The following is a 20,791-nucleotide window of genomic DNA, read 5'->3' as shown; positions in this document are numbered from 1 at the left end:
AGGGCCAGCTCAGAGACGGAGGGAATTAATTACATTTTCTCCGTCTCCTTCTTTTAAAGTATGGGAGAGTGATGGAACGACCGGGGGAAGGGGGGGGGGGAGAAGAACTAGGGATGAGAAGGAGGTGGAAGTGGGCTCTGGAGGTGGGGGCTGGGGGCGGGAGCCGGTGTCGTGTAATGGGAAGAGTGGCAGAGTTGGGGTCCGAAGTTGTGGCTTGGAGTGCACTCTTCTGCCCCTTCCTAGCTTGGTGACCTCGGTTTAGTCACTTCCACTTCTCTGGGACTCAGTTTCCTCTACGGTAAAATGAAGAGATTAGCCTGGGAGATCTCCAAGATCCCTTACGACTCTGAAAAATCTGGGATTCTGGGAGCGTGGTGGGGGGGGGGGAAGGTTAGCTTTTGCTTTGAAAGTACTTTCTCTGTTACTCCAGCCCCATAACACACTCGGCCCCTTCCTTCCCCACCCCCAGCCCCCATTCCCCATTAACAAACAAGTTTCTAACTGGCGGAAACGAGGGCACTCATTGATTTACCCTGACGATGAAGCTGGGACTGATTTGGAGCAGATGAGGTTGGGGTTTTTTTTGGGGGGGGCGATGACTGAGCAAAGGAGGGGTAGGGATGCCTGTCAATCATTATGATAGGCAGCCTGGAGATTTGCCTTTAGATAAAATCTTACAGATGTGGAAAGGATATTGATTTTGAGTTAGCATCGGTAATGTACCAAGAAGTAATACATTAGACAAAAGCAAGGTCACAAAAAAATAATAATAATAATAATAATGAGGAAGGGGTGGGGTGAGAACCCACCCCATTAGAGGAGTTTGCATTCTTAAGAGAGGGGGATTATCACATCAGACCTGGACTTCCTGAAGTTCAAAAGTTTGCTCACCACAGACTTAGACCCCAGACCCAGGAGAGACCTTTTCCTGTCTTTAGAGAAAAGAGGGAACTAACTAGTTACCAGCTTCCTGGGGGTGCAGGACGAGGGGTAAATCCAGAAATGGTAGGCATAGCTGCTTCCTCCTCTCTGACCCCCTTCCCCCCCCCCCAGTATTGGAGATTCAGGTGTGATTGTCCAGTCAGGTTACTTTTCCTTTTCTCTCCACTATTGCAAATGATCTGGCTATAGGTGGAAGAGAAATGTGATATACACACAGATAACCTTAGAACAGAAGGATGATGGATCATAGAATGATGGAGCTGGGAAGGAAGGCCTTTAGAACATAGACTATCAGAGCTGGGAAGGGACTCAGAATATTGAATTGAGAGCTGGGAGGGCCCTTAGAACACAGGATGTTAAAAGCTGGAAGGGTCCTTAGACCACAGAATCCTAAATCCAATAGAGTGGAAAGAGACTCAGAGGTCATCTGCCTAACCTGTAACTGTAGGAATCCTTTCTATAACCTCCGCCCACAAAGCAGTTACCTAGACTCTGCTTAAAGACACCTGGTAAAGGGGAACACACTACATGCCAAGGCAACTCATTCTGAAACTTTTGTACAGCCCTAATTTTTACACAGAGCCTGACTCCCTTTTTCTGCAAATTCTACCTCTTCCTCCTAGTCGTTCCTTCTGGGGTGAAGCAGAGTAAATCAATTTGCCAATTTCAGTTAACTTCCAACATTTATTAAGTGCCTGCTGCGTGCAGGCACGATGCTATGTGCTGGAGATGAAAAGATTTGGGGGGGGGCCAGGGAAATGAAGCTTAAGTGACTTGCCCAGGGTCACACAGCTAGTGTCAAGTGTCTGAGGCTGGATTTGAACTCAGGTCCTCCTGAATCCAGGGCTGGTGTTTTATCCACTGCATCACCTAGCTGCCTCCAAAAGATTTTTTAAATGACAGTTCTTACCTTCAAGAAGCTTTCGTTCACTGAGGGGGACATAAGACACATACAGAAGAAGAATACAAATTAGCATTGACTCCATTAGTGAGTCTTCCTTGGGTCCAGCATTCAGTCAGTACAGAATCATAACAACGAGTGACTGGTTCACACCTCTCCACATCTCTCCATTACTCCAGAAAGAGAACGCTGGGGATTGTTAGGTACTTCGCTGAAATTTACACATCATATCTCTGATATTTCCCCACTTCACCAGCCCAAAATGAAATGTCAAAAAGGGAAATGAAGTTATTCTGACATAATCTGTTCTTGATAAAGCTGTGCTACTTCTTAGCAATCGCTTCCCCCCTTTTTATATATGGGCAAACCACCCCTGCAATAATGGGTTCTAGACTTTTGCCAAGAATCAATTGAAGCCAGAAGGGACCTTTGAACATAGAATGAATGTCAGAATTATAAGGGAAATAGAACATAGAATGTTAGAATATTTATTTTCAGAGGTGGAAGGTACTTTAAAAATCATTGGTGGGGCCGCTAGGTGGCGCAGTGGATAAAGCACCAGCCCTGGATTCAGGAGTACCTGAGTTCAAATCCAGCCTCAGATACTTGACACTTAACTAGCTGTGTGACCCTGGGCAAGTCACTTAACCCCTCATTGCCCTGCAAAAAGAAAAAAAATCATTGGTGAATGAGTGAATTAAAAAAAAAACATTTATTAAGTGTTTACTATGTGCCAAGTACTAAACTACACATTGAATATACAAATAGAAAACTCCAGACAGTCCCAATTCTCAAGGAGCCCACGCCATAACTGGAGGAAACAACTCATAGCAGGTGTCCAGTGGATGGATGAAAGGGCCAGGAAGCCCTAAGGTTTCTGCAGCAGGATGAAGGGCAAGGTCCAGGGGGTCTTCTATTGCAGGCATAGGATAGATGACAGTGCGCAAGGATGTGGAGGGCACAGAGACAGAGCAGATGGTAAGACCTACAGGACCTCAGGATGCAGCAGCAGGGTGGTGGAGAGAGGATATTGATTTTGAGTTAGCGTTGTTAATGTACCAAGAAGTTATACATTAGACAAAAGCAAGGTCACTGAAGGGCGGAAACAAAGAAGGGAAAAGGGAAAAGAGGATATATGGTCACCCATCTCCCTGGAAGGAACAGAATTGTTGACTCTTATATCGTCCAAGTGGTTCGAGTAGTCCAGCCTCTTCATTTTACAGCTGAGGAAACTGAGACCCACAGAAGTGAAGCTATTTGACATTTTAAACCCCTCTGTAAATGCCAGGGATGATCATGATGTTTGTCCAGGGTCGCATAGTTTATAAGAAATCTCTCACCCGAGACATGGGCCATTCACTCCATTAAGGCCTCAGTTTACTATTTGATAGTTCCACACACACTAGACTCATCCTCACCTCCTCACTTGCCTACATTATTTCATGTTTACATAGAGCTTTAAAGTTCGAAAAGCATTTCCCTTATAACATCCCTATGAAGTAGGCACTGTAGCTATGATTCCCCTCATCTTACTGGAGAGGAAACTGAGACTCAGAGATGTTAAGTGACTTGCCCAGAGTCACACAGCTAGGAAGCGCCAAAGACGGGATTTAGACTCTATCCACTACTCCACACTGCCCCCCAATTCCTTTTAACCTCATTGGCTATCCCACAGAGATATACCTGGTTACAAGGAGTGGACCAGAGAAAATGAGGTTGACCCCCTGATTCCTGGCCCTATTGCTCAACTCAAAAAGGCAACTTGGTTTGAGTGGATAGAGTGATGGACTTGGAGTTGGGGAGACCCAGGTTTGAATCCTGCCTTACAATTCACTAGCTCACACTAGGACAAGTCACCTTCTGTTACCATGAGCACCAGCATTATCACCACCACAGCTGTCATCCCCACTCTCACCTCCATCATCACTATCTCAACATCGACACCACAAGCACCATCTCCACCATCCCCACCATCATCACTACCCATTCCTACCATTAATGTCACTGTCGAGGTCTCTATGATCACCATCACCCACCCCACCACCATCACCAACACTGTCTCCACCACTACGGCGATCACCATCCCAATCACCATAGTCACTATGGCCATCAGAAGCATAAAAATGATTACTACTGGGGGGCAGCTAGGTGGCGCAGTGGATAAAGCACCGGCCCTGGATTCAGGAGTTCCTGAGTTCAAATCCGGCCTCAGACACTTGACACTTACTAGCTGTGTGACCCTGGGCAAGTCACTTAACCCCCATTGCCCTGCAAAAAACAAACCAAAAAAATGATTACTACTAATATAAAAAATAAGTGTCAATATGGCATAGTAGATAGGACTTGGATTCAGGAAAATTGAGATTCAAATGCAACCTCTGATGCTCAGGAATGTTGGGTGACTGGTCAAATCACTGAGCCACAGTTTTCTCATCTGTAAAATGGGGGTAATAATACTCTTTTTTTTTCATTATTTTTTTTAATTTTGTGTGTGTGAGGCAATTGGGGTTAAGTGACTTGCCCAGGGTCACACAGCTAGTAAGTGTTAAGTGTCTGAGGCTGGATTTGAACTCAGGTCCTCCTGACTCCAGGGCCAGTGCGCCACCTAGCTGCCCCAGTAATAATACTCTTAAAGCCTCCCTGATGCTGCGGTTTGGAGCCTAAAATGAGTTCACATATATAAATCACTTAGAAAACCTAAATGAGTTCTATGAACATCAGTTCTTGTATCATTATCACTATCAGCAGAACCTCAGGACCCCTACCACAGTCACCAGAATTCTTAGGTTAAGTGGAGAGGAGAGAAGGGAAAGGAAGGCATTATAAGAAGGAGGGATAGGAGAGAATGACCGAAGACATCCACTCATACCTCAGACGTTATTGGGGTTCTCCTGCTCTGATTGCTGACTCTTGCCCTATGTGATGCTTGGAAGCATCGTGCCAGATCTCTGGCACCTAGAATTGATTCCCTGTGATATTAGTAAGTTTCATGGGGTCCCTTCAGCTCTCCACTCATTCTCAAGCTTTCTTTCCCTTTCAGGTGATGAGTATCCTGAGCAACCCAAGCGGGGTGCCCCCCCAGCCCCAGGCTGACTTCTCCATTTCCCCACTGCACGGGGGTCTGGACACCGCCAACTCCATCTCGGCCAGCTGCAGCCAGCGCAGTGATTCAATCAAGTCTGTGGACAGCCTCCCCACTTCGCAGTCCTACTGCCCCCCCACCTACAGCACCACTGGCTACAGTGTGGACCCTGTGGCTGGCTACCAGTATGGCCAGTATGGACAGAGTGAGTGCACCTCTTCCCTCCCCCTTTCTGCATATGGGGGCTATCACCCCAATCCTTAACTTTTGGGGGGAAAGTGGGGTACAGCCATGCCCGGCCTTCTAACCCCAGCCTCCCTAAACCTAGGATCCCCTTAAAAGGGCAATTCATTCATTCACTCACTCAATCATTAAATGATTCAGTTAACCATTCATTCATCTAAGGAATCTTTATCAAGTATCTACTCTGTGTAAGACCCCGAGCTGGGCAGGATGAGGGATAGAACAATATTTAAACATGGTCTTTGTCCTCCAAAATACATCCTAGAGGGTTTTTCTAGATTTCACTCTTGTCTCCCAATAGCCACTATCTTTCTAGAGACGTCCTCTTCACAGTCCAGCCATCTGACCCCATCCCCCTCATTTTCCCCTCAATCCTCTGGGTTTCTTGAGTTTCTGTGGTTTAAGGCACACCCTACCACATAACTACCCATCAGGCCCATCTCAGGAGCCACTAGGAGATGGGAAAGAGAAGCCCTGAGCAGAGTGGGTAATTTAGACTTGAAGTCAGGGGGCCCTGGTCAATTCATCCTAGCTGTGTAACCTTGGCCAAGGCCCTTCCCTCCTCTGGACCTCAATTGAAAAGCACGGTTGCATGATGGGAGATCATTGGACTTGAAGTCATGGGTGCTGGCCTTGAGTCCCAGTTCTTTATCATTTGGGTAGCCTTGGGTAAAGAATAATGTGATGGACATAAGGGGAGTCTTGAAGACCAGGATTTAGGGCCTAGCTTGCCAACTTAGCACGTGACTTTGGGAAGCACGTGCCTTCCCTTCTCAGGCCCTTCCAAGGTAAAATGATGTGGCCAGATCTGCCTGCTCTAACCCATTCCCTTCGCCTCTGAGCCCCAGTTTCTGAAAAGTGGGGAATCTGTGAAACAAGGAGAGAAAAAAAATCCATTTCCCCGGGTTATTGGAGAGGAAAGGACTTTGTAAACTCGAAAGCATTATTGAAATGGGAATGATTACCCTTCTGTCCCCAGGGCCCCCGGACCCCTCCCCATCCCTTCCCAGCCGGGGCAGCTTCACCTGCTGGTGTCAAACTAATCAGAACGACGTGTGGCAACCCAGGGAGACCCGGCTGGGGTTAAAGGTGTATCCTTCCCCTGCCCCCCCTCCTTAGCTTGTCCTTGGTGACCCGAGACTGCACCTCTCCCCCCACCCCACCCCACCAATCGTACACACACCCCACAACGCCCCTTTAATGTCCTTAATTTCTTTAGCTAAATGGGAACCGGCTGCTGGGGGATCAATAGCAGCTTTCGACCCCCGTTCTCCCGGGGAGTGGGGGACGCCTGTGCTCCTGTGGTTTTTGCGAGGGAGCTGGAGCGGCGACCCCCTGACCTTCCCCTTGCTCTGGGTCCGGGAGGGGAGGTGGAGCGGTGGAACTGGACACGTGTTAATGATAAAGATCCGAAACCAATTCCAAGAGCGCTGAGTGGCCCCGACGCCCCCGGCCCGGGTTAGTCACACCCCGTGTGTGCCCGCAGACCGAGGCACAAAAAATAAAGCCCGGGTAGGAAATAAAATTAGCTCCCCTTCCCCCCTCCCCCTTATTGGGGAGAGAGAGAGAGAGAGAGGAAGAAAGGATCCAGGGAGATCAAAAGGGGGAAGGATGCGGGCTGGGGAGAAAGGGGAACAGGGGAGAATGGAGTGTTTGTTTGCTTTAGAGAAACCGCCTCGGGGAATGTGGGCCCGGGGAGCACCACTGGCCCCCCTCAGTCCGCCCCATTGTATTCACTCCGTGTCTTGACGGGCTTTCTCCCACTCCTGCTGGTTCGCCTGGAACGAGGCGCCTTTCTACCTAATCCCTTTCAGCCCCCCCCCCCCATTCCTGGACGTCCGAAGAACCACAGAATAGCAGAGCTGGACCGGCCCTAGAACAGAGAATATCAGAGTTGGGTGACGTTTTAGGACAGCGAGTGGCAGGGCTGGGAGGAGGTATGGAACACCAGAGTGGACTTGGGGGCTGGGGGCAGGAACCTTGGCACATAGAGTGTCAGAGCCGAAAGAATGTGTAATTGTCAAAGCTGAAAGGAACCTTAGAACGGGGAACACCAGAGCCGGAAAGCACGTTAGAGACTGTTTAGTGCGACCCATGCATTTTATAGATGCCCAAACTGAGTCTCACAGAGAAGGGTCTGGTCCAAAGTCCCTCCACTGCTAAGTGGAAGAACTAGCTGCCCCTCCCCACACCCCAGCTTGGAGCCTAGCACAGTTTCTTTTTTTTTTTAATTAAAAATATATATATATTTTTTGACAAACAGGTACTTAACAAACATCTGCAGTGACTCCCTTAGCCTGTCATATCGAACACTTTTTCATTCATTTTTAGAAAAGGGGTAAAGGCACACACTTTCCTGTTTCCCGGCCTTCTCCCCAAAAAACCCACAACAGTTTGTTGATTGCAAACAGAAAGAGGAGCACGTCCCTTTAACAGTGACCTTGCGGGGCAGCTAGATGGTGCAGTGGTTAAAGCACTGGCCCTGGATTCAGGAGGACCTGAGTTCAAATCCAGCCTCAGACACTTGACACTTACTAGTGTTGTGACCCTGGGCAAGTCACTTAACCCCCATTGTCCCACCAAAAAAAAAAAAACCAACAACAACAGTGACCTTGACCTGACTTTCTTTGTCTCTAGATGTTGAATTTGCTTACATGACTGTAATCTCCAGTGAATACTATTTCTTCAGTACCATAGTACCCCCCCCCATTTTCCCATTTCGGTGGGGTCCCCAAGCCCTCCAGGTGACCCTCTTTCATAGAAGAGCTAACTGAACTCAAGACCTATATCCTGTCCCACTTCTTCCTTGCCATAAATTGAACAAGAGGTCAACCCCAAAAGAGTGGGGTCTTAGGGAAACAGTTGAGGCATCTTTGTTATTTGGTCAGAATCCCAAGTCCCATAACAGCCCTCTATTGTCCCTGGTACAGATTTTGGGGAAGACTGAATCAGGAATGCCCCCTTCAATCCTTTCCATCATTCCCATGCCAATCTTCACATCAACCTCCGATGCAAACTGGGAATTTATCCTTCAATCCAGAAGTTGTTACTTTCTGAACCAAACTCCTTACTTTTCCCCCAAAAGCAAACTTCTTAGACCAGATGTGGTTTTCAAAGGGCCTTCTCAGCTCTGACATCCTGTGTTCGAAGGGTCCTCCCAACTCTGACGTCATATTCTAAGGTCTCTCCCAACTCTGACATCCTGTGTTCTGAAGACCCTGCCAGTTCTGACATCCTGTGTTCTAAGGACCCTCCCAGCTCTGACATCCTGTGTTCTAAGGACCCTCCTAGTTCTGACATTCAGTGTTCTAAGGGCCCTCCCAGTTCTGATATTCTATGTTCTAAGGCCCCTTCCAGCTCTGACATTCAATGTTCTAAGGGCCTTCCCAGCTCTGACATTTTGTGTGCTAAAGTCTCTTTGTACACATGTCTCATGATGCGCATCTGTCCACAAACCCATGTATGTGCTGGGCAAAACTCTAGCTAAGGTTGCTCCTTTGAATGTTGTCCCATTCTCTACCAAGCACATACAGAGATAAGCTGTCCGTCCGTCCATCCATCCATCCATCTATCCATCCCTTCATTCCTCTGTCTTTCAGTTTCTAGGGAGTGGGGGGGGGGGAGGTGGAAGGGGGCGGATGCCAGATTAATATAGTCCTGGCCGTTCCCAAAGGCCAGGGCCGAGCTAATGGTGCTGCTGATAGAACGCAGAAGTGTGAAAAGAATTTTAATAGATATGACAAGTCTAATAAGAATTTGTGTCTAGAAGGGGCCTCCTCTGGGGCTGGAGGCTGACGAGGCAGTGACGGCTGAGATTTGTTTACTCACTGGCACCGGCCCTCCGCATCTCCTGCCAACTCCTGATTAATCTAATTTGAGGCGTTTATAGCCAGGGAAAGAGGGAGAGGCAGAGGGAGAGACACACCGAGAGACAACGAGACTGAGAGAAGCTTTGACTGAGTCCCCTAATGAGGAATGTCACAGCCCTGCCCTTCCTGCCCCCCTCCTGTCGTCCCTGTCAAGGGGGAGACACACCATGGGTTCAGGATTTGTTGTCCTTCAAGTTGGCCCAGGGTTTGGAAAAGTCCAGTGTTTGTCACCTTCAGCCAAGTCACTGCAGCTCAATCGATAGAAATCCAGCAGCTCCTCTGGGCCCTTGGCTGGGCCCAGGGGATGCTGTCTAGGATGGAGCAGAGGGATCAGGGCAGGGTCCCTGCTCTCCAGGAGCTGCCACGAAACAGCCTGAAGGGAATATAAAAAGACTCATTCACTCAAATTATATTTCTTATGCACAACTGTGTGCAGAACATGGTGCTGGGGACTGTTTGCAGCAGGGAGAAGCAGACCATATAGAAGAATTCAGGGGGCATTTAGAGCCGGGGAAAGAGCACAGTGGGGGGTGGCTCAGTCTGAGAAAGCCTCAACTTAGTGGAGAAGACAGGCGAGGGCAGGAGTCATTGTACTTTCTCCTTCAGTTTCCATCTGCCCCCCCCCCAGCCCTGGGGGATGACATATGATCATAACCAACTGGTTATCAGAAAGGTCTGGTCCTTAATCAAGCTCAACGTGTCCAAAAGGGAACTCAGAATCACAATCACAGGATCTTGGAGGTGGGAGTGACCTCAGTAACCATCTAGTCCTGACCAAGAATCTCTTTGCAACATACAGTCTAGTGATCATCCAGGCTCCGCTTGAAGATCCCCTCCAGGGAGGAGGAACCTACCACCTCTCAAGGCAGACCATCCCACTTGGGGGGAGCTCTACTGTTGGGGAGTATTTTCTGACAACTAGCCTATTGTCCCTGGTTCTGGCCTCTACTGAGAAGAACAAGTTTGCTCATTCTTGAATATGATAGCTTTTGAATTCTTGAAGATAGCTGTCATAACCCCACCCTGAGACTTCCCAGTTTCTTCCATCAGTCCTCCTATGGCATGGATCCAAGGTTCCTGCACCATCCTACTCGTCTTCCTCGGGACACTCTCCAACTTATCAAAGTCCTTCTTAAAATGTGGTGGCCAGAATTGGTCCTTATGTGGTCTGACCAGGGCAAAGTACAGCTGAGAATCCTGGAAGCCATGCCCTCTCAATACAGCCCAAGGCTACATGAGATTTTTTTTTTATTCTATTGACTCATAGTGACCTTGAAGTCTACTAAAATCCCCAGACAAATTACAGTCTAGTCCTATCTCCTCCATCTTGTAAACATTGAATAAGTATTTTGGACCCAGAATCAGGACTTTATATTTCTGCCTATCAAACTGTTTCTTGTTCAATTCAAACCAAGGTTCTAACCTTTTAAGAACTTGGGGGGGGGGTCTGATTTTCCAATCCATTGTATTGGTTCTCTCTCCCAGCCTTGTTTCTTTTTTTTTTCTTTTTTGCGGGGCAATGAGAGTTAAGTGACTTGCCCAGTGTCACACAGCTAGTAAGTGTCAAGTGTCTGAGGTTGGATTTGAACTCAGGATCTCCTGAATCCAAGGCTAGTGTTTATCTACTGCGCCACCTAGTGGCCTTCCCTCCCCCACCCCACCCCAGACTTGTTTCAAATGCAGATTTAAGGAGCATGCTAATCTTTCTCCAAGCCCTTGGACAGCATAGGGCCAAGTACAGATCCCTGGGGCACTCCTCTGGTGACTTCATGCCTAGTTTCAGCAGGAGTGTTAATGAGTACTCTGAATCCAGCCATCGAACCAGGTTCAGGGTCTTTTCCTACATAGTTTTCATAAAACCAATTTTTGTCATCCTTAACTCTCCTCCAACTGAAGCTTATCTTGACCTTTAGCAGTCCTGAAACCACTTTACAGAACAGTGTTATGTTTTTATTCTCACCAGCTGCTATTTGCCTTTATCTCCGCCTTCTGTACATCTGTCTCTTTTCAGATCTAAGGTTGGTTGATGAGTCCACTGGGAAATCACATCTATCTCTAGATTGTTGCTGGAGTTTTTTCTTCCTCATCACAATTATTTCCTTTTTGTGTCTTCAGAATATCCATTGATATCGACAGTTGACAGTTTCTCATGCCTCCTCCGCCAACACCCTTCTATAGAATTTTGGTCCATCTGCTCCTCCTACCCTTCTTCTAAACCCTTTGACATCTCTCCCCAAAATCTAGGGTGCATGGAAGCCTATCCCTAACCTTTCTCTCCTTTACCACAAACTCTAACAAGGAGTGATCACTCCCCTCCAATATTCCTGTCATTTCTACCCCAGCAACCAGACCAAGAGTAGAATTTCCCCTTGTTGGTTCTTCCATGTTGGAAGGATGAAATAATCATTAAGAAAAGCCAAGAAGCTGTTCACTGTTCTGCTTTTGACTAAGAGGGTACTGTAGCAGATATCTGGATCATAGAAGTCTCTCCTCCTTATTATTCCATGCCTTGCACCAGGCTTGTGATCTGCTTTCCAAACTCATCTATTTTTTTTCACTCTGTCCTGGTGGTCTATAGTAGACTCCAATGATAAAATTACTTTTGTTTGTTCCTCCTTTGATCTTTAAACAAATGCTCTTCAACATGCCTTCCCACTCTGATTCTTGGATTTTTCTCACATATACTTTTGGGATATATAATGCTACTTCATTGCTTCCTTCCTCCTTCTTATACCTTTGCCTGTCCTCCTACCTTTGAATAAGGCATATCTTCCATCAAGAGCCACATTCTAGTCATGGGTCTCATGCCAGCAAACCTGTTATAGCTATGAGACTTAGTCTGAGGTCTCCTTGAGATCAGGGACTATCTTTTTCTTTTCTTTGTATCCCGCCGTGCCGCGCCCCCCCCCCCCCCCCGCATTAAATACAGTGCCTGGTACATATTAGGCACTTAATACATTCTAGTCAACTGACGGCAGTCAAATTTACCGACTTGCATTGGGACCCATAGTGAGTGTTACTGATTCTCCAAACTTTGTGTATAGACATTCAAAGTCTTGGATTTGTACTGATGCCTCCCTTTTTGGATTTCCATCTCCTGTGATTATCTAGGTATTTTAAAGGGTGACAGGCAGCTTGATACAGTGCAAAGAATATTCAATCTAGAGTCATAGGATCTGGATTCAAATGCTGGCTTCTGTCACCTGTGTGACCTCGGGCAAATCACTTAACCTGTATTGGCCTGAGGTTCTCATCTGTAAAATGTGGGGGTTGAACTAGATGGCTATGAAGTGCCAACACCATGTTCTTCCCTTTCTCTGGACTTTTACTCACATGGTACACTATATCTGGAGTGCCTGTCACCCTCCTCTATAGCTATCCACATTCTTCAAAGCCTTTCTGAGATGTACCCTCTCCACCAGTGGTCTTGAGACCACCACTGCCACAAAGGTATCTCTCTCTCGTGCATTTCTATATCTTCCAATTGTCACTTTGCATAGGCTGCTTTCATTGTATCATTGTTTAGATTTCTGTCTGTCTGTATCTTGTCTCCACAATTAAATTGCAAAGTTCTTGAGGGCAGGGAATGTGTCATATTTTTTGGCATGCTCCATCATGCTTAGCACAGTGTTAAGCTTAGATTATGGGTTCAATAAGCTTTTGCTGGGGGGGGCAGCTAGGTGGCGCAGTGGATAAAGCACCAGCCCTGGATTCAGGAGTACTTGAGTTCAAATCCGACCTCAGACACTTACTAGCTGTGTGACCATGGGCAAGTCACTTAACCTCCATTGCCCTGCCAAAAAAAAAAAAATTAATAAGCTTTTGCTGGATAGAGGACTGGAATAGTGGGTGGATGGATGGATGGAATGTAAAATACAGAATCTCCTCTATGCCATACTCAGCAATCAGTTACTCAACCTTGACTACAAGATCTTCAGTGAAAGGGAAGCCACTGCCTCCTGAGGTTGCCTACTCCCTTTTAGACAGTTTTTATTATTAGGGCATCTTTTTTCTCCTGACATCAACCCTTGATTTACGTCTCTGAAAGTTCTACACATTGTTCCTGGTTCTGCCTTCAGAGACCAAACAGAACAAGTCTAATCTTTCATCTATGTGTTAGCCTTTCAGATATTTTCTGACATCTATTATGTGCCATAGGTAGACTGGGGGATGAATGAAATCGTTGAAGAAATGGATTGATGGAGGGAGGGAGAGAGGGATGGATGGATAGATGGACAGATGGATAAGTAAGTGGATAGAGAGATAGGTGGATGGAGAGATCGGTGGTTGGACAGATGGGAAAAGACTAGGTGAATAGAAGGCTAGCTGAATGGAATGGAAGACTAGGTGAATAGAAGGCTAGCTGAATGGAATGGAAGACTAGGTGAATAGAAGGCTAGCTGAATGGAATGGAAGACTAGGTGAATAGAAGGCTAGCTGAATGGAATGGAAGACTAGGTGAATAGAATGATAGAGATGTGAGATTAGAATATCAATTGCTAAATATGTCTCTCCCTTTTTTTTTTTCTTAGCTGCTGTTGACTATCTGGCAAAGAACGTGAGCCTGTCCACACAGCGTCGGATGAAATTGGGCGAGCACTCAGCTGTGCTGGGGCTCCTGCCTGTGGAAACAGGCCAAGCATACTAAAGCCCTCGGGCCCCCTATCCCAGACCCTTGACTCCTGTATCCCCGCTATCCCTGCCAGCCTATCCTATACTCATCCCTGTGCCTCTCTGAACCCAAATCCCAGACCATCCTCCTAGACCCACTGATGCATCCTCTGAGAAAGTGGGACCAATACGCCCCAGTTTCTTCCCATGCCACTGCCCTCTGGCAAAAATCTGTGACCATAGACTCTGAGGGACACAATTGCAGTCTCTCTGCTGGCATCCCCCTCTGCCTCCTGATCCCAATCTTAATCCCAGCTGGATTACTGGACTGATTTAACCCCCTGCCCCCGACCTCAACCTTGCTTTAAGCAATGGGTAGAACCCAAGCCGAATTATGACTTCTATAAGATTTTTCTCTCACTCAAGGCCCTTCCCTTCCCTTCAATTGTATAGACTTTATTAATGCTTCCCATCACAGAGGGTGCAGCAGGCAAGACAGTTCCAAAAGGATAGGATGCTGGAGCTCTTAGTGTGGTGGAAAGAGCACTAGATTTGGAGTCAAAGTCTCTGGGTTCGAATCCCCAAACTGCCGCTTATGGTCTATGTGACTTTGGTCAAGTTATTGCTACTCTCTGGGTCTGTTTCATCATCAGAAAAGTGAAGAACCAAGACTAGCTGGCCTCTAAGGTCCCCTTCTATCTCCAAGTTAAAGGTTCACCTTTGTATCCCCTGTGAGAGTAGGGGGTAGCAAGTGGGCACCCTGCAGTAAAGATAATGCCATTTGACCAGGAGGGCTTTGGGAATGAAGGAACGAGACATGCTGTTCTCTCTTTCCCAAGCTGATGACCTGTGTGGGTGAGCATGACCAAAACCCAAATCCTTTAACCCTTCCAACAATAGGACCTTGGCGAGGAGACGGAGCTTCCAGTTCAAGAAGAAAAGCTGGGCTGGTTATGGCTAATATGGAATGTTGGGGCATGCCCTAGGCAGGGGCAGGTCAAGGAGGCCAAGGAGAGACTTTGACCTTAAAGGAAATACCTTTTGGAAATTTCAGTGGGCTTGCATCGTTAGCACTCACAGTCCCTCGGGGGGCAGATAAGGCAAGTTCTGACATACCATAGAGGTGACCATTCAGAAAGTGAAAGGCACTTAGGAGAGGAGCACCTTACCCAAGTCACTGGTACTTGGAGACATTGTATCTGGAAGCTATAAGTGGGAAGTTAAGGGTTCTGGATTGAAGCTCTGAACTCCCAGTTCTGTCCTTTCCCAAACTGATTTCCTGATTTCTCTGGAATGTCATCAGAAACAAAGAACACTTTGGCACCTCCAGCAAGGAGAACCCTACTTTCTTCAGGCCAGGCTGGACCTGATCATGCAAGGGTGACTGACCACCTGGGCAGGTGCACAAAATACAAGAGGTCCAGAAGGGAACTCTGGGTTTTTGACTTATCATCCTTCTTCTGGGGGTGGGGCAGAGAGGTGGGGAGGGACCGCAGATGAGAAAATGTTAAGATCTTTGTTGCTATTGATTCTGTCTCGTGAGTCCAGGGGTCTTCCCTGAGGTTACGCCTGTAGCTTTAACCCTGGTCCTCAGCAGGCTTCACCAATCCCATTTTGGTAGGAGCTCACACCCTTTCCCATAAAGATCCCTCCCTCCTGTGCTCTCTTGATCAAGAGTTGCCTTCCAAGAGGAGGCTTTGCCCTCCCATGGGCAGCTTAACGGGCATGAATGGGGGCTCTGACATGATTAAAAATCCCTCCAAAAGGGATTTTTAAACCAACTCCTTAGCAGCCATGCCAAACCCTTTCCTCTCCTGTGCTCTTGTCGAATGAATGGTGGCCACCCACTCTCTGAGGAAACCCCATCCCTAGTTCCTCTAAGCATTTCAGTGGGAAGGGGATGGGGTCCCTGCCCCACCCTGAAGCAGGAACCTCCAAAGTGAAGAAGGTGAGGAGCCTGGAGGTCCACCATTCCAACGTAGGGGCATCTCTGCCCAGCACACACCTCGGGGACATTCGTCAGGTTCAACATTGCCACAGCTGTCATTTAAGATCATAGGAAGGTTAATATCAATGACATCAGATGAGGTTGGCATTCTCCTGCCTTCCAGGGCCTTCTAATGGTTCTCCCCAGACCCTGTTTCATTGAAAGTTGTAACCCTTGGGCAGAAAGTTTGGGGCTCCTGGCTTCCATTGGATCTTTCTGGAATTATCGCCAGCCGCATTACCATTTTTAGCTTTCATCTTTTCCGCCCTTCGCTATCTACTATCATAATCCTCACTATGCTGTACAAGCTTAGAAATCTGAGCTCCTTCTCTGGCTCTGCTGTGTGACCCAGAACAAGTCACTCATCCTCTCTGGGACTGAAGCTTAAAGTCGCTGAACTGCTCTAGGGCTCAGTTTCTTTATCTGTAGAAGGAGAGGGTTGGACTAATGACCCCTAAGGTCCTTTCCAGCTCTCAATCAGATACTATGATCTCCACTTGAAAAATGGGGATAACAACACTCGTTCTCCCTACCTCACAGGGATGTTGTGAGGAAAGCAATTTGCAAACCCTAAAGCGTCATAGACGCAGAAGTTACTTTGTCATCATTGTCATCATCATGTCATCTTCGCTATCAAGTTGCCCAGAGGTCCCATCATGACATCCGGAAGTATTGGGCCCAAGTTGTCTTGTCTCGGTCTTGGATGACCATCAGGATGATGAGAAGCTTCCTGGGCATCTTCTCTAGACTCTCTTCCTCCTCCTTAAGTGAGACAAGACCAGGAGATCCTGCTGAAACATGGCCCTAGACCATTCCTGGGAAGCTGAGGGAAAGACAGAAAGAGGACTCCTGTGGGTATTTCCACCATGATGAACAGGAACTGGTTTCCTAACTTCAGACTTGGAGCCTGACTTAGGAGTATCACCAGATTGGCTGGCTACAGACAGATGGATCACTCCACTGAGGGTCAGGCATCACAGCGAGACTCTAGACCTGGGAGAGCTCCAGCCCTTGACATCCCCTAGTGATGTCTTTTTCCTTCAAGCCTTGGAGAGAAGAAGATGCCCCACCTTTCCTTGACAGCCCCCTTTAGGACTGAATAACTGTCACAACCAGGTCTTTCCTTCGGCCTAACTTTAGTCTTCAGAGACATTTCCTGAACAAGCATTCCTTCCCCTTGGAGGTTGTCTCCTGCTGATGGCTTGATTATATTTACAGGGACCACTTCTGGCCTGTTCTATTGTGTATTTTCTCAAAAACATGGTAACTGAAGCTTCCTCAGCTCCAGCCTTCAAGAGGTAACATTCCATGACCAGGACCAATTCACTTCCCCCACAAAACCTCTTCCCCAAACCTTCAAATGGAATGCCCAATACCTAAAGCATCTCCAGATCCCAGACAAGCCACTTCTCAGTGAACTCAACTCCCCCAGAGTTCACCAAATCTGCTCTCATGGGGACAAGAGACATATCCCCATAGGACCTTTCTCCTTTTGACTCCCATCTGGTTTTTCACCATGCCCTGTGTATGTTTGGACGGGAGAAGGAGGAATTGGGGATCCCTTCTATGTGAAGCAGCCCCTCGTGATAGTGGGCAGCATTATCGCCAGAGAGTATGAGAGGCAAGAGGCCTCCAAAGATCTGAGTCAAGAAGTCAAGCAGGTTCATCAAAGTATTACTCTGAAGGTATGCATTCCAGGTGGTTTGGAAAACCCCCAAGGCCACCCTCTCCAACTATCACTGTAAATAGAGTTCTTAGAGGAATAAGAAACTACCCCCTGTCTGATCGCAACTAGCTATTTACCCTTCCTCTGAGGTTGCCCCTCTGAGGGTCATTGTACATTAGCTCGAAACTTGGTGATGTGCTGTTTGTTTATAGCAAGTTTTTGTTGTTTTGTTTCTGTTTTGTTTTTTGATACTGAAAAGACAGCCCTCCCCCTCCCCACCCCATCCCACAGTGAGTGATGTGCTAGTACCACGGGGCCACCTGTAGAGATCTGCATATTGTGTGTTTGAAAAGATACATTCCAGGATCCGTTGGGATTATATTGTCTTCATCCTGTTCCCTTCCTCTGATTTTCCTCCCTTGTTACAAAAAGAAAGAAAAAGAGACATTCATGTGTGAAGAACTGAGAACCAGGCACTGTTTGCTTGCTTTAAAAAAATGCCCATTTGTTATGCCCCTGTCCTCTTTCCTCATCAAAGGAACAACATGGGGTCAGAGGAAACAGAGGGAGACAGAGGTGGGGGCGGAGAGGGGGGACAAGAGAGAAAGAAACACAGAGATTTGCCCAGAAGAAGAAATGAGAAGGTCAGTTTGGAGCTGAGTAGTGGGGTCCAGGATTGGACAGGACCTCAACAGCAGGAAAGCCAATCTGACTTCAGTAGCAGCAGCCAATCACAGTTTGGACAAAATGGGCCATGTGTTCTGACCCTCGAAAACTTCTCGTGCCCCCAAGAATCTCAAGCCTCTGTGTTTTTGCAACTCAAGGATACTCTCTGGGCCTACTCTCTTGGGACGATGCTTTTTCTCTCTCTCTCCTCTGCATCTGGACATTCTGGGGAGCAGATATATCTTCTCTCTGCCCACCTTTAGGGGTGCCAAACCAAGACCAAATTGAGGAGGAGGGGGACTCTAGCCACCTCCTTTAAACAGTGGCACCTCGCTGCTCAGAGACATTTGTGTATTTAATGCTTCTAACACAGCCACCTCCCTTACCCGGGCCATATCTGCTAGTGATATAGAACATTCCTTCTTGCTAGTATCTGCGAATTCATTTGCTTCTGTGTTTGAGTCATAACCATTTCCCTACATGTGAGAGCGAGTACATGTGTGCACGTGTGCGCAGGAGGCGTGCAGAAAAGTGTGTCCGGGCGAACGTGTGTTTAAATATAATCGCACCATAATTTATTCAGCTATATGGAGTAGTAGACTAGTAAGAGAAGCTGCCGGTTGCTTTCCTACCTGCTGCCTGTAGGTGTTTCCCTGTAACTCAGGCATAACTGTTATACATTAAAAAAATAAATTAAAAGCCACTTTGAAGGTTCAGTGTATTTAATGGGGTCCTGCAATATGACTGCAAACACACACACACACACACACACAGTGACCCCATGGCACTGACCTAGTTAAAAGGACCCTCCATGGGGCAACTAGGTGGTGCAGTGGATAAAGCACCGGCCTTGGATTCAGGAGGACCTGAGTTCAAATCCAGCCTCAGATATTTGACAGTTACTAGCTGTGTGACCTTGGGCAAGTCACTTAAACCTCATTGCCCCACAAATTTTTTTTTTTAGTGAGGCAATTGGGGTTAAGTGACTTGCCCAGGGTCACACAGCTAGTAAGTGTTAAGTGTCTGAGGCTGGATTTGAACTCAGGTCCTCCTGAATCCAGGGCCGGTGCTTTATCCACTGCGCCACCTAGCCGCCCCCCCCACAAAAATTTTTAAAAACAGACCCTGCCATGGAGAGATCAGGATATCAGCATTAGAGACTGGTTGGCAACCTGTCTTGCCCAAACCTACTTCAATGTTCCTAAGAATCAGCCACTCAGCTTCCTCTCCTGCTTGCATACCCAAAAGAGGACAAACTCAATTGTTTAAATTTAGCAGTTTATTGCTGGTCTACCATGTGTCAGGCCCTGGGCTAGGTACTAGTCAAAAAGTCAACAAGCATTTCTTTTCTTTTCTTTTTTTTTTTTCCGGGGCATTGAGGGTTTAGTGACATGCCCAGGGTCACACAGCTAGTGCCAGGTATTGGAGGCCAGACCTAAACTCAGGTCCTCTTGAATCCAGGGCCTGTGCCTTATCCACTGTGCCACCTAGCTGCCCATAACAGGCATTTCTTAAAGTTCTTACAGTGTGCACAACACTGTGCTGAGCTCTGGAAAGACAAATACAAATAGGAAAAAAAGGGAAAAAACCCTAGCCCCTTCCCTCAAAGAGCTTACATTCCAAAGGGGGAAGTCAACACATAAACTGAAACTGAACTGAAACAAGATTCTAACACCACCACCACCCCTAAAGCCAGAAAGAACACAGTCTCTGCCCTCAAGGAACTTTCATTCTAATGGGAGGGAGGAGGAGGTTTAAACCATGTACACAAAGAAGTAATTACAAAGTATAACAAAATGAATACAAAGTCATTTCGAGAGGGAGAGTATGCTAATAACTGGAGAAATCCGGGAAGGGCTTCATGGAGAAAGTGGTACGTGAGCTGTCCTTGGAAGGATGCTAGAGATTCTGCAAAGAGGAGAAGAGCAGGGAAATTCATCAAGACCTTACTCTTCTGGCCAATGGGATAAGTAGTGGCAAGTCTCTCCAGAACACGACCCCAAACGAGAAAGGAAGGAGGGGTTAGAAGGACCACTGGGTTCACATACTCCTCATAAAGTCGCTAAACCAAAGTCTAGCTTTTACCTGCTCGTTTAGGGACTCTTCTTTAATATGCAATAACAAATTCAGTTATCTGGTGTCCCGACCCACTGAAGCAGGAGGGTGGAAAGGCTTTTAGGGGCTGACATGAATCATCGAGAAGGGACGGTTGGTACCCTGGCAGGGGAAGAGGAAACAGACATACTCAAAGGCAGACATAGAACTGTGTCAAGTTTTAGTGCACAGAATAATAGCAGATGTTTAGAAGGATGGCCTTGAGTCTTAGAGAAAAGGTTACTATGTCTCCCTGTTTGTTCAATAGTCTTTGTTTAAGAAGGCAGAAGTATAAGATACATTTTTTTTAAAAATGTCTTCCATCAGACCTGACTTCTATTATATATATATATATATATGTATGTATATATATATAATTTTATTTTCCAAATTACATGTAAAATACAAATTTTGACATCAATTTTTTAAACTTTGTGTTCCAAATTCTCTTCCTCACTCCCTCCCCCTCTAAGAACTCAAGCAATTCAATATAAGCAATACATGAGCAGTCATGCAAAACATTTCCATGTTAACCAGGTTGTGAAAGAAAACAGACAAAAACAAAACTTCAGATAAAAGAACTAACAAAAAAAATTATCCTTCAATCTGTATTCAAATATCTTCAGTTCTCTCTCTGTAGATGGATTGCATTTTTCATAAGACCTTCAGAGTTGTCTTGGGTCATTGCATTGCCAAAAATAACCGAGTCATTCATAGCAGATCATCTCAC

The 20,791-nt window shown here is 46.8% G+C and overlaps 1 protein-coding gene across 3 annotated transcripts in view; it reads left to right on the top strand.

The window, feature by feature from the left end:
* PAX7 (paired box 7) overlaps nucleotides 1-15,064 on the top strand; it is a 154,602-nt gene extending 139,538 nt beyond the window's left edge. For all 3 annotated transcript variants that reach the window (XM_043996404.1, XM_043996405.1, XM_043996403.1), the window contains 2 exons: nucleotides 4,884-5,130; nucleotides 13,570-15,064. In XM_043996404.1, coding sequence (XP_043852339.1) covers nucleotides 4,884-5,130; nucleotides 13,570-13,685 — 363 coding nt within the window. In that variant the 3' untranslated portion in view covers nucleotides 13,686-15,064. The remainder of the gene's footprint in view (nucleotides 1-4,883; nucleotides 5,131-13,569) is intronic.
* The last annotated feature ends 5,727 nt before the right edge of the window (nucleotides 15,065-20,791 follow it).

The sequence above is a fragment of the Dromiciops gliroides genome, chromosome 3 (genome assembly GCF_019393635.1).
Source record: "Dromiciops gliroides isolate mDroGli1 chromosome 3, mDroGli1.pri, whole genome shotgun sequence".
Taxonomy (NCBI): Eukaryota; Metazoa; Chordata; class Mammalia; order Microbiotheria; family Microbiotheriidae; genus Dromiciops; species Dromiciops gliroides.
This window is presented reverse-complemented; position numbering and strand designations above follow the sequence as displayed.